At 43.7% G+C, this 13,978-nt stretch overlaps 1 protein-coding gene across 4 annotated transcripts in view; it reads left to right on the top strand.

The window, feature by feature from the left end:
* Atp6v1e1 (ATPase H+ transporting V1 subunit E1) overlaps positions 1-13,978 on the top strand; it is a 29,785-nt gene that overhangs the window by 7,693 nt on the left and 8,114 nt on the right. Inside the window, exons 1-5 of one of the 4 annotated variants that reach the window (XM_027429324.2) lie at positions 3,566-3,724; positions 8,190-8,255; positions 11,065-11,174; positions 12,304-12,370; positions 13,382-13,471. In XM_027429324.2, coding sequence (XP_027285125.1) covers positions 3,692-3,724; positions 8,190-8,255; positions 11,065-11,174; positions 12,304-12,370; positions 13,382-13,471 — 366 coding nt within the window. In that variant the 5' untranslated portion in view covers positions 3,566-3,691. Of the gene's footprint in view, positions 1-2,687; positions 3,109-3,538; positions 3,725-8,189; positions 8,256-11,064; positions 11,175-12,303; positions 12,371-13,381; positions 13,472-13,978 lie in introns of those variants that run through there. The other 3 variants (XM_027429325.2, XR_004770996.1, XR_004770997.1) reach the window with 3 other exon arrangements.

Consider the following 13,978-nt stretch of genomic DNA (forward strand, 5'->3'; position numbering starts at 1 on the left):
GACACACATACACACCACAACTATACACATATAAATAAATAGATGTTAAACAACAACAAAATATATTGAAAGTTTATGGGCTACAGCTTAGTTTACACATTTTTAATTGTTAGCCTTTGTGTGAGAGAGAGAGAGAAAGAGAAGGGGGAGCTCTTGAATGCTGCAGTGCATGTATGGCTGTCAGAAGACAACTTTGTGGAGTCAGTGTTTTCCTTTTACCTTTCTGTGGATCGAGGAATTGAACTCAGGTCACCAGGCTCATACCTCAAGTACATTTACCTGCTAAGGCATCTCACTAGCTTCTGGTTTCTTTTTCTTTCCTTTTTAAAAGATTGATTCATTTACTTTTACTTATATGAGTTTATGTGCAGCATGTATGCAGGGGCCTACAGAGGCCAGAGAGTGTGGGATCCTTTGGAGCTGAGTTATAAGCAGTTGTGAGCCACCTGATGTGGGTGCTGGGAACTGAACCTGCGTCCTCTGGAAGAGCAGCAAGTGCTCTTAACTAACCACTGAGCCAACTCTCTATTGTATGCTCAAGTGCGCACACCCACCCCACCCACCAAGTTTCTTAAAATGTTGTGACTCTATTTGGGGTCTTATAACTAAAAGTGTGGGTCACAAAAATTTTGGCAATGGTAAAAGTTTTTTGAACATATAATGCTCAAAACTTTTTTTTGGCGGGGGGTGGGGGGTGAGACAGGGTTTCTCTTTGGCTTTGGAGGCTGTCCTGGAACTAGCTCTTGTAGACCAGGCTGATCTCGAACTCGCTTGCCTCTGCCACCGAGTGCTGGGATTAAAGGCGTGCGCCGCCGCCGCCACCACTGGACCAAAGCTCAAAACTTAATCCAAGTCAAACAGGAATAAATCCAAAGTTTTTCTGGCAGAGCTTTCCTGTATTGCTTTGCACAGGACCTCACTACAGCCTTGGTTCTGAACACATAACAAGGGGCATTTTGCTTTGTGATGTCTTCGTACTGTGTTATACCATGGAACACTGCCCAAGACACCTTAGCTTAGATTCAAGACTTGTATATTATGAATTGCAGTGCTCTTATTATACATACGTGGCTTTCTTTTACAGAATTGTAATGATTTAGTTATGGAAGACAATTTTTTTAAAAAAACTTTCCTGCTGGGGCTGGAGAGATTGCTTAGTGGTTAAGAGCACTGACTTCTTTTTCCAGAGGTCCTGAATTCAATTCCCAGCAACCACATAGTGGCTCACAGCCATCTATGTGGGACCTGATGCCCTCTTCTGGCGTGTAGGCATACATACAAAAAATAAATAAATCAAAAACAGCAACAACAACAAAAAGAACCTGTCCTACTCTCCCTCCTCACTCAGGATCCCATCATCTGAGGGGTGGAGAAGTGGTTAAGAGCACTTGTTACTCCTACAGAGAAGCTGGGTCAGTTTCCCAGCACCCATATGGTAACTCATAACCATGTGGGACACCAGTCCCAGGACATCCAACACCCCTTCTGGCCTTAGTGGGCACCAGCATGCACAGGTGTCCACAAGCATACATGTAGATGAAACATAAAATAAATAATTAAAATATAGTATATTTAGCCAGTCATAGTGGTGCACACCTTTAATGACCTGCTGGCAGGGAGTATAGTTAGAACATTTTGAAATTGTATTATAATCTTAAAAAAATACCATTTGAGTTGCTAACTTGAATTTCATAGACTACTAAATGAATTCAGTCTTGGGATTAGGATAGAATTTCCAAGAATTTCTGAACTGACCCTAGCACTTTTGCCATTTTATAGTACTTGTCTATTGAAGTGACCATTCTCAGCATTGGCAGTATAAAAATCAAAACATAGGAGCTGGAGAGATGGCTCAGAGGTTAAGAGCACTGACTGCTCTTCCAGAGGTCCTGAGTTCAATTCCCAGCATCCACATGGTGGCTCACAACCATCCGTTATGAGATCTGGTGCCCTCTTCTGGTGTGTAGATATACATGGAAGCAGAATGTTGTTATACATAATAAATAAAATCTTAAAAAAAAAAATCAAAACATAAATCTGCTCTGAAAATGTTTTAGATGCTGTGTATCTTTAGGTATCAAATATTCAGCCATGATTTAATTTTTACATAAAATTAAACAAACATACCCATTCATTAGTACGAAAATTTGCTTCAGACTTTAATAAATTACATAAAACATTTTTGTGTGTATTTTTCAAGAGAGGGTTTCTTTGTGTAATAGTCCTGACTGTCCTGGAACTCACTCTGTAGACGAGGCTGGCCTCGAACTCACTGAGTTCCACCTGCCTCTGCCTCCCAAGTGCTGGGATTAAAGGCATGCACCACCACTGCCCGGCTCAAAACAATAGTTTTTTTAATTTATGATTTATTATCGGTATTTGATTTGTATACCTATTTTGTATCCATGTAATTCCAAGGGTAATGTAAAACTTGATGGGTTAGGAATGGAAATGTTTTCTCCCTATCGTAGTACATTGGCTGCAAGTCCTCCTGAACCAAACAACATCAGTACTGCACTGAAGCTGCATATTGGTACATTGAAAGGCTAATTTATTTAACGATTTATTTATTTTTTCGAGACAGGATTTCTCTGTGTAATAGCTCTGGCTGTCCTGAGACATACTTTATTTTTATTAATGCTAAATCTGGTTTGGATTTTGTTTTGTTCTTTTAAAATGTGTTATAGGTGTTTTGCCTTTATGCCCGGTACCCAGGAAGCCATTGGATCTCTTGAATTGGAGTTACAATAGTGAGCTGCCATAGGGCTGCTGGGAATTAAACCCGAGGCCTTTGGAAGAGGAGCCAGTGCGCTTAAGCACTGAGCCTTGTCTGTAGCCCCATGGTTTGGTTTAAATAAAAACACTTGTTCAATCTCTAGCCCGGGCACCCTCAAATTTCCAATGTCAAGGAATGATGTGCAATTTAGGGCTGGAATGATTTCCCAGCCTCTGACTGAGTGTTGGGATTGTGATTAGTCCTCACCTCACAGAAATCCAAGTCTTTGTGTGTGCTAGGCAAGCATTCTGCAAACTGAGCTCCATTTCAAGCTCTGGGTAAACTTTTGTTTATTTGCTTGTTTGAGACAGGGTTTCTCTGTGTAGCCCAAGCTGTCCTGGAACTTACTCTGTAGACCCCGCTGGCCTGTCTGCCTCTGCTTCCTGTGGGCTGGGATTAAAGGTGTGACCCTTCACAACAGGCTTTTTTTTTTCCCCCTTGAGCTCTGAGTAAATTATCTAAACTTTTTACAGTGGTGCGTATCCATAATTCTAGCACTTGGCAGGTGGAGGCCAGCCTGAAAAAAATAAAACAAAAAATTGTTTTACAAAAGCGACCACTGAAGAAGTATTCTGATTAATATCTGATACAAAAATCTCTAAAGCTCTGTCCGTTCTCTAATGAAGTATTTTGTCCTTGACAAGCAATCACGAGTCAACTGGGAAAAAAAAAAAAAGACCCCCTGGTGGACAGTCCTCGCATGCGCATGGGAGGAAGGGCGGAACTTCCGAGGGTACAGTTCTCGTTCTATTGGTTGGAAAGGTTCGGGCCGCCTGGTCACCTGACAGGAACCGGAAACTGGGGTTATAAAGTAAAGGAAGCTGAGCCTGACCCTGGGTTTTCGTCTCTGGTTTGCTCCGCCGCCGCTAGAAGCCCAGACTCGAGGCGGTCCCGTGGCCGAGCTTCGCCCTCGCCATGGCCCTCAGCGATGCAGACGTGCAGAAGCAGGTGAGGGCTGGGGGCCGCGCGGCCGCGGGACGCCCTGAGGGCTGCGCTGGCGTTTGGCTCCGGCACAGCCGGGGCTTAGGACGGCCGGAGCTCTGCCGAGGAGCCCCCCTCGGACCGCCGCCTCTCTGGGTGCCGGCAGTTCGCTCGGGGAAGCGGGGTTGCACCGCATCTCACGTGACCGCTGTCACGGAGCCTCCAACCGACTCTCCTCCCTTCTCGGCAGCCCCTTTTTTCCTGGGGTTCTCACCGATTAATCCGGCAGAGTTTTTATTTATTTATTTTTTTCGAGACAGGGTTTCTCTGTGTAGCTTTGGAGCCTATCCTGGCAATCGCTCTGGAGACCAGGCTGGCCTCGAACTCACAGAGATCTGCCTGCCTCTGCCTCCCGAGTGCTGGGATTAAAGGTGTGCGCCACCAACGCTCGGCTTCCGGCAGAATTTTATGCAAAGGCTGAAAGCTGTTTGATTATGTTTTCCAACTCGAAGGAATGTCCCACAGTATATATTAGGAAAGACACTGTTGGGAAAGACCAGCTTGCCTTTTGAGGACCTTCGTGGTGTGAACCGGGGCTTTTCGTCTCAGGAAGTCAGAATCGTGAACCTAAAGTGTACATTAATATTTATCCAATGAGAAAGCCTTTTCTCATTGCACTTATAATCCACAAATTAGGTGCTGTAGGGTTTATGGAAAGGGTTAAACAAAACACGAGTTCAGGTCACTTCCTCCACCCTCTTTTTGAGGCAGGGTCTCCTGTAGCCCAGGCTGGTGTCCAATTCTGTGTAACCGAGAATGTACTTGGCCTCTTGGTTCTCATACCTTGCCTCTTGAGTGCATACCTGGCTTAAGGAATTTCTGGGGTTTTTCAGTGCATATAATCAGTTTGGGGAAATTTACTTAATATTTTTAAATGTGCTGTACATTTTAGTTTTTAAATATATGAAGTTTTAGGAATATTATGATTCTAGTAGTCCTAGATGCATCAGAAACAGACAGCATAGGCCAGCTGGGCTTCACAGCTCGACTTCACAATCTAAATTCAGTCAACAGAAAGGATCATTATAAAGTACAGCCTAGGGTCTGCGGACAGGCGTGTGACAACAAACAAGTGCTCAAGGACTCTGCATTTAGCAGTCCATTACCAGTGGGTTTTCTTGTCTCTTATTTATTTGTTCATTTATTGGGGGTGGTTTCCCTTGGTATTCGAAATAAGTTCTTGCTTTGTAGTGCTGGCTAGCCCCATTTGTGTAGACCAGGTAGCCCCCTGCCTCTGCCTCCCAAGGGCTAGGATTACCGATATGGACCTCCCCACCCTAGCTGCATATGGGTTTCCAGAAAAGGGAGTTTAAAGCTGCAGTCTAATGTCTGCATAGTTTAGAAAACTTAAGTATTTTTTTTTCTCCAAGTACTAGGAAACTCGTGACTAAAGCACACTAAATGGCTTGTGAATCTTCTAGATGAGCAGTTTTTTTTGTCTTTGATGTTTCCATCCCTTTGGTAAAAATATCTTTTCATTTCATCCTTAACCAAATATTCATTAAGAACAGTAAGTTTTGTCTTCCTTTTGGGAGTGGGGTAGAGAAGAGGGTGCCGTGGTGATAACAGGAGGGAAGGGGGTGACATCCATGATGAAGGTTAAGAATTCCTACAGTGTTTTCACAGAAAACAGGGCTTTGGAACATTTATCACTGCTTCAGGGTTTTAGCATAGGAAAAACTTGATGCAATGGAAAAGCAGAGCACCCACCACATGTTCTTAGCAGGCACAATCCAGTTCCCTTTTTTTTTTTTTTTTTTTTGGTTTTTGGTTTTTGGTTTTTCAAGACAGGGTTTCTCTGTGTAGCTTTTGGAGCCTATCCTACACTCGCTATGGAGACCACGCTGGCCTCGAACTCACAGAAATCCACCTGCCTCTGCCTCCTGAGTGCTAGGATTAAAGGTGTGCGCCACCAACGCCCGACTTCCCTTTTTGTTCTTAAACACCCCTCCTCAGTTCCCTTCTTACTCCTTGTTAGAACTGTGTGTGGAGACCACCACAGGAAAACTAGAGTATAAAAACAAAGTATGTGTTCATTGGGTTCTAGAACAAAATCATTTTTCTATATATAAAATGAAATTCCTGTTTACAGTCTGCACTCCTGTGAGGACAGAGGTCTTTTGTTTGTCTTTTGAGGGACTTGTCTTTTTGTGGTGATAGGGCTCCAACCCAGGTCTTGGTGGGCAAGTAGTCTGCCAGTGAGCTACACTCTCAGGCCAAGGATAATGTGTTTTATTCAATATATTCTCAGCAGTATATAGACCAAGTGCCAAGCATACAGTAGGTGCATAAGAAATCCTAGATTCCAGCTGGGCATGGTGGCTCCCACCTTTAAACCCAGCACTCAAGAGGCAGAGGTAGGTGGAGCTCTGTGAGTTCGAGGCCAGCCTGGTCTACAGAGTGAATTTCAGGACAGCCAGGGTTGTTTCACAGAGAAACCCTGTCATGAAAAACTAGAAAAGGTAAAGAAAAAAAAAAAAAAAAAAAAACCAACAAATCCTAGAACTCTTTCTCCAAACATGGTTTGGGGCAGCCTGGTGCTGGACTCAAGGTATCACACATGGTGGGCAAGCACTGAACCAAATATCCCTTTCCGTTCACAAATGCTTGCTTTTTTTTGTCTAGAGATCTTAGTTATTTATTACATCAGATTTTCTAAGGGACCAAACTCCAGAGACCTATTAGTGGGATAGCAGAGAGAAAAAAACCCACATTTTGAAAGGTCTGTTTTTTTCCGGCTCAGGGGTGGAGTTAGGTGTCCTTAAGGGGTTGACTCATTTTCTTGGGATCTTGGTTGACTGTAAATAGGCTTCTGTGGCCTGAGTTTAAATGAATGCCTTTGCTTTATGATAGGCTGATCAAGGCAGATCTGTAGCCAAGAGGTCCAGCACAACTAAGGAAGGCAGGTAATACAGGTTTGAATTGGTTTCACCCAGGAAACCAAATGGATCTTGGAGCATTTATCAACACTGATCAACTGATCACTTTATTAAAGTATGTTTATGTTTTTGAGCCTGGGTCTGATTATGTAGTCAGGCTGGTTCATAAGAGATCCACCTGCCTCTGTTTCCCAAGTGCAGGGATTACAGGCGTGTGTTGCCATGCCCAACTTTTAAAATACTTTTTTAAAAAACATTTATTTCTGTCTTAGTTATGCTTCGTTCCTTCCTTCCTTCCTTCCTTCCTTCCTTCCTTCCTTCCTTCCGTCCGTCCGTCCTTCCTTCCTTCCTTCCTTCCTCCCTCCCTTCCTTCCTTTTCTTGCTATTCATTAGTATTTTCATGCATGTATGAGTGAGGGTGTCCGATCCCCTAGAACTGGAGTTACAGACATTTATGAACTGCCATTTGGGTGCTGGGAATTGAACCCAGGTCCTCAGTGCTCTTAACCAATGAGCCATCTCTCATTAGTTAAGATTTCTATTGCTGTGATAAAACATGATCAAAAGTAACTTGGAGAGGAAAGAGTTTATTTTCAATTACACTTACATATCACAGTCCATCCCAAAAGAAGGCAGGAACCACTAGTTCCAGGATAGCCTCCAAAGCCACAGAGAAACCCTGTCTCAAAAAAAAAAAAAAAGAAGAAGAAGAAGTAGGGACTGAAACAGAGGCTATGAAGAAACTACTTAAGGGTTTGTTTTTCATGGCTTGCTCAGCCTGCTGCTCTATGCATCCCAGGACCACCTCCCCAAAGGTAGCATAGCCCACAGTGGACTAGGCCCTCCCACGTCAATCACTAAGAAATGCCATTCATCCAGGCTTGCCTACTGATCCTTCTCATGGAGACAGTTTTCTCAATTGTGCTTCCTTCCCTCTTCTCAGACAACTAACTCTAGCCAGGATAGCTGGCTTATTAGGAAAAGCACCAAGCCAAGACTGATGATGTGTTTAATCCCTGGGACTTGCCTACGTGGCGCTAACTTCTACAGCTGACTCACCTCTGCAGCCTATGCACACCTACACGCCAGCACACACACAGTAAGAAAAAATGGAGAGAAAAAAACCCTAGATGCTTAGGTGCTTGGTGGAGGAGGTACAAAGTGCCCTAGGAACACAGCAGTGGGAGCTTCAGGGGAAGGCAGCTAAGCTGGGGCCAGAGGTGTTAGCCATGTGAAGGCTGGTGCAAGTGGATGGTGGAGCATATTTAGACACCCTGAAAGTGAGAACCAGCAGTAAACCTAAGGAACTGGTTACAGCTTCATGTGAAGTGTCCTTGGTTGTTCGGTTTGTTCTGGGTGTACTTGAGAGGAGCAGCCGCAGTCTTGTGCCTTCTGAAGTCTTTGCTCTGGCTTTGTAACCCTGGCTGCCATGAAAAGTGCCCCGTAGACAAAGCAAGCTTGATTACCTTGTAAGAAGGTAATCCTCTCGTGTCTCTGAAGTTAGATGCCATTGTCTTCTCTCACTGACTTAAAGCATGTCTTTTCCCACATAGATTAAGCACATGATGGCTTTCATTGAACAAGAAGCCAATGAGAAAGCAGAAGAAATTGATGCAAAGGTGAGATTTTGAGTTTTACTTATCTAAAGGTTCATGCTGTTTTTGGTTTTCCTAAGCAATACTACTGCTAAAATTGTTTAGTTTCATATAACATATGATTATCTCTGTGTGTAGCCCTGCCTGTCCAGGAACTGGCTCTGTAGACCAGGCTGGCCTCAAACTCACAGAGATCCACCTGCCTCTGCCTCCTGAGTGCTGGGATTAAAGGTATGAGCCATCAGTGCCTGGTGAGCTAGGTCTTTTTCTAGCATTAATTTTTGGTTGTTGTTGCCATTGTTTGGTTTTGTTATTGTTGAGATAGGGTCTCACTGTGTAGACCAGGATGGACTCACAAAAATCTGCCTGCTTCGGCCCTGAGTTTTGTGATTAAAAGTGTGCACCACCCTGTTCATTTATGGAGTCTCATTGCTTGAAAATCATCAACATTTGATATACTACTAAGAGCATTTTTTTAAAAATTTATTCAGTATGTATATGGCGTTCTGCCTGCATGTGTGCCTGTAGACCAGAAGAGAGCACCGGGTCTCATTGCACATGGCTGTTAGCCACCATGTTGTTGCTGGGAATTGAACTAAGGACCTCTGGAAGAGCAGCAAGTACTCTTAACCTCAGAGCCATCTCTCCAGCCCTCCTAAGAGCATTTTTTATAGGTATCTGGGTGTACATTCCTGGAATCCCAGCATGTAGAAGGTAGAATCAAGAGAACTCAAGGTCACCTTGGCTCCATTAGTCTTAGTTTCAAAATGATAATCCAAGCACCTGAAGGTAGAGCCAGGAGTATATCTCACATGTTGAAGACCAGAAAAAGAAAATAACTTGCTGGGTGGTGGTGGTGGTGGTGGTGGTGGTGGTGGTGGTGGTGGTGGTGCATGCCTTTAATTCCAGCATTTGGGAGGCAGAAGCAGGCAATCTCCGTGAGTTCGAGGCCAGCCTGGACTATAGAGCCAGTTCCAGGAGAGGCTCCAAAGCTCCACAGAGAAACTCTGTCTCAAATGAAAAAAAGACAAGCATATATAATTTCTCACTTTAAAAAAAGGCAGGCAGACTTCTGTGAATTTGAGGCCAGCCTGGTCTACAGAATGAGTCCCAGGACAGCCAAGGCTACACAGAGAAACCCTGTCTCAAAAAAACAAACAAACACAAAAAGACTGGGGATGAGAGGGCTGGTGACAGGATCCAGCAGTTAAGAGCACTAGCTAGTCTTCCGGAGATCCCAGTCACATGGTGACTCACAACCATCTATAGTGGGGTCTGATACCCTCTTCTGGCCTGCAGGTGTACAGGAAGAGAGAACACTCATGTAAATGAAGAAATTAAACAACAACAACAACAAAAGACTGTTGGGGTTAGAGAGAGAGCTCATTGGTCAAGAGCATCACAGCTGCTACATAAGACCAGAGTTTGGTTCCTAGCACCTATATGAGGTGGCTCATAGCCACCTTTAAATTCAGGTCCAGGGGAATCTAATACTCTCTCTCTCTCTCTCTCTCTCTCTCTCTCTCTCTCTTTTTCTCTCTCTTTCTCTTTCTCTTTTTTTTTTTTAAGATTTATTTATTTATTATGTCTTCTGCCTGCATGCCAGCAGAGGGCACCAGATCTCATTCAAGGTGGTTGTGAGCCACCATGTGGTTGCTGGAAGTTGAACTCAGGACTTTTGGAAAAAACAGTCAGAGCTCTTAACCGCTGAGCCATCTCTCCGGCCCTCTAATACTCTCTTCTGACCTCCAGAAGCACCTGCATACATATGGCAGACACATTTAAATAAACAACAACAAGACCAAACTAGACTCCCTTAATACAGGTGACAATGGTGTGACTGGGACAATATATGAAGCCACTGGCAGTGGGTCCAAGATCTACCACTAATGCACAAACTGACATAGTGGAGCCCATTCTATATGGAGAGATATCTTGCCCAGCCTAGACCCAAGGGTATGGGGGTTGGTGAGGTACCTTGGTCCTGTCTCTGATAAGACGACAGACTTAGTTGGCTTCCTAGGGGAGGCCTTACCCTCTCCGAGGAACAGATGGGAGGTGGGAAGAGAGGAGGGAGGGGGAACTGGGATTGGAATGTAAATAATAAATTAACAACAACAACAACAAAAATTTAGGGGCTGGAGAGATGGCTCAGAGGTTAAGAGCATCGACTACTCTTCCAGAGATCCTGAGTTCAGTTCCCAGCAACCACATGGTGGCTCACAACCATCTGTTATGAGATCTGGTGCCCTTTTCTGGTTTGTAGTCAGAACACTGTATACATAATAAATAAATCTTAAAAAACAAAACAAAACAAAAAACAGCGGGCTGGAGAGATGGCTCAGCACTTAAGAGCACTGCCTGCTCTTCCAAAGGTCAATTCCCAGCAACCACGTGGTGGCTCACAACCATCTGTAATGAGATTTGGTGCCCTCTTCTGACCTGCAGAGATAAATGCAGGCCAAACACTGTACACATAATAAATAAATCTTAAAACAAAACAGCAACAACAACAAAGAAATCTTTTTTTTTTTTTCCTGAGACAGGGTTTCTCTGTATAACAACCTTGGCTGGCCTGGAACTCACTCTGTAGACCAGGCTGGCCTCAAACTCACAGACATCCTCCTGCCTCTGCCTCCTGAGTGCTGGAATTAAAGGCATGCATCACCACTACCTGACCAACAAGTAATCTTTTAGTGGAGTGTTATAATAGATTTTCTGTTTCACATAGGGAATAAGTGAACATATGAAAGTATTCCTGGTTCCTGGGTGCTTAAAATAAAATCATCAGCCAAATCCAATGTACTAAATTAATGTATATAATTCTTTCTAGGCAGAAGAAGAGTTCAACATTGAGAAAGGTCGCCTTGTGCAAACCCAAAGGCTGAAGATTATGGAATACTATGAAAAGAAAGAAAAGCAAATTGAGCAGCAGAAGAAAATGTAAGGAGATGGTGGTAAATGCACTAAACTAAAGAAATCATATGTCTTTAGCCCAGGTTGGCCTGAGTCTGTTGACCTCCCCTGCCTCTACTTCCCAAGTGGGACAGCGGGCATGTGCCACCATATGGGATTTCTGCACTGCTGGAGAGCGATTCCAGGGCCTTGTATTGTCCACACGCTCCCCCAACCAGCTGAGCCATGTCCTCAGCCATTAAGAAGATTTGAAAGTTAGTAAAACAAGGTCACAGGGCAGCTTAGGTGTTCAATGCTTGCTTATCCTGTGCAGGGCCCAAAACTCCATCCCTGAGATCTATTCTTCATCCAAAAAAAATTCAGAACTAATGAGACAAAACAGAGCAGTTTGAGTCACTATTTTCTTTCTTTCTCTTTTTTCCAACCCCCCCTCCCCCAGAGGCAGGGTTTCTCTGTGTAGCCTTGGTTGTCCTGAAACTCACTTTGTAGACCAAGCTGGCCTTGAACTGGGATTCTAGTTCTTGACTTTAGCAGAGTAGTAGTTCTGTCGCTGTGGAACAGAAGAAACCTTAGCTGGGGTAGTAGCTAGTGCCTGAGACAGTAGGGTCACAAGTTCAAAGATGGCAAAGGATAAACAGGGTCTGCAGTTGACCTATCACCAAAGCAAACAGATGAAAGAAGAGTTGGGCAAGGGGTACATTCCCATAATCCCAGCAGAGGCGGAGGAGGAGCTCTAGGTTCCAGGCCAGCCTGGTCTACATAGAGAACTGAGACTAGCCAGAGCTACCCAGTCAGACCTTGTCTCAGAAACCAAGAACAAGGGGCTGGAGAGATGGCTCAGAGGTTAAGAACACTGGCTGCTCTTCCAGAGGTCTTGAGTTCAATTCCTCAACAACCATCTATAATGAGATCTGGTGACCTCTTCTGGCATGCAAGCAGAACACTGTATATATAATAAATAAATCTTAAAAAAAAAAAAAAAAAAACAACAAAAAACAAGAGCAGAAGTGGTGAAAGAACATGGAAACTCACAGGTTTACTACTATAGGTTGCTTACTGTTTATCAAGTGTCCTTTGCTCTTATATGGAAAGTTGTGTATTTTTCTGTAGTCATTGTTTTTGATGTTGTTTTGATATTCTCCCATCCCTTTTGTAGTCAAATGTCCAATCTGATGAATCAAGCAAGGCTCAAAGTCCTCAGAGCAAGAGATGACCTCATCACTGTGAGTACTTAGCTCTAGAGTTATGGAGCTATGAATGATAATCATTAGTTAACATTTAGAAATGATGGTTTTTGTTGCAGTTGTGTTTGGTTGGGTTGGTGCTTTTTGTTTGCTTGCTTTTGTGATAGTGTATCTCAATATGCAGTTGGCCTAATTGATCCTCTAGTCTGAGTCTTTTTGTTTCTTTGTTCTGTTTTTCAAGCCAGGGTTTCTCTGTGTAGCTCTGGCTGTTCTGAAACTCACTCTGTAGACCAGGCTGGCCTCTGTCTCCCAAGTGCTAGGCTTAAAGGCATGGGCCACCACTACCCAACCAGTCTGAGTCTTATGAGTGTAGAGTTAACAAGCATGCACCACCATGCTCAGATTTGTGAGCAGTTTTTTGGAGAGAAATGATTTGTTTAGCAAATCATTATACTAGATATTAATAATAAATGTAGGTAAGATAATAGTCTGGCCTTGAGTTTGGTGACCTTTTGAGCTAATGGCATATAAGACAGCCTTAGATCATGAAGCAGCAAGAAGCAAGCCATGGGGTGCGTGAAGGAGGGGCTGAATATAGGGCCATGAATGTAAAAGGAACACCACCCCTGATTTCAGTTTTGGAGGTGCGCACATTTAATCCCAGCACCAGGGAGGCAGAGGCAGGTGGATTCTGAGTTTGAGGCCAGCCTGGTTGGTCTCCAGAGCTCCAGAACAGCTGGGGCTTTACAGAGAAACCCTGTCTCAAAACAAACAAAAAATTAGGTTCTTTTGTTCTTTTATAGAGTGGACAATATCATAAAGAGTATACATAGTTTGAGAGAGAGTCTCTCCAGCCTCCTCCTGTGTGTGCGTGTGCATGCATGTGTGCCTGTGTGTGTACTTCTGATGACAGTTTGATGTCAGATTTGACATGTATATTATCATGTGTCTAGGGATGCGTGTTTAGTGAAAACCCAGCAGTGGGATGTGAGCAATGGGCATGAGCTATGATGGGGTAGATACAGTGCTCTTTCTTTGCATTCCTTGTAGGAGCTGCTAAATGAGGCAAAACAGAGACTCAGCAAGGTGGTAAAAGATACAACCAGATACCAAGTGCTGCTGGATGGGCTGGTCCTCCAGGTATGCTTCTATGCCAAGTTGGCTGTGCACAGCTGCAGTCCTGAGAGCCTTTAAGGTCTGTCAGGGGCCAGCTCAATTTTCCCACCTCAACTTCTTTTTCTTTCCTCCTCCCTGTGTCTGCTGTGTGCTGCACAAGGTGGTGACTTCTGTTTGTCTGTCTGAGACTTGAAGGTGTTGTTACTATTTCTTATGATTGTACAAGTCGTTTCTAACTCTCCAGTCAAATCTGCCTGTTGTCTGCAGCTTTACATGTCCCTACTTTTATTTGACCTTTAAAGTACTTGACTTTAAACCCACATTTAGTGCTAAGAACATAGCTTGGTGGTTAAGGCAGAATACTTGCATAGCTTGTGGATAACGCTCATGTTCAATGCCTAGTGCTGCAAAAAAGAAAAAAGTTCAAACAGTTGTTTGCTTCTGGGTTATGAATCTGTTATTTTACTCTTGTTTATCCACAGTATTTGTCCTCAGTCCGACTATTAGGATTCCATAGGAATTTAGTTGTGT

Source organism: Cricetulus griseus, chromosome 8 (genome assembly GCF_003668045.3).
Source record: "Cricetulus griseus strain 17A/GY chromosome 8, alternate assembly CriGri-PICRH-1.0, whole genome shotgun sequence".
Lineage (NCBI taxonomy): Eukaryota > Metazoa > Chordata > Mammalia > Rodentia > Cricetidae > Cricetulus > Cricetulus griseus.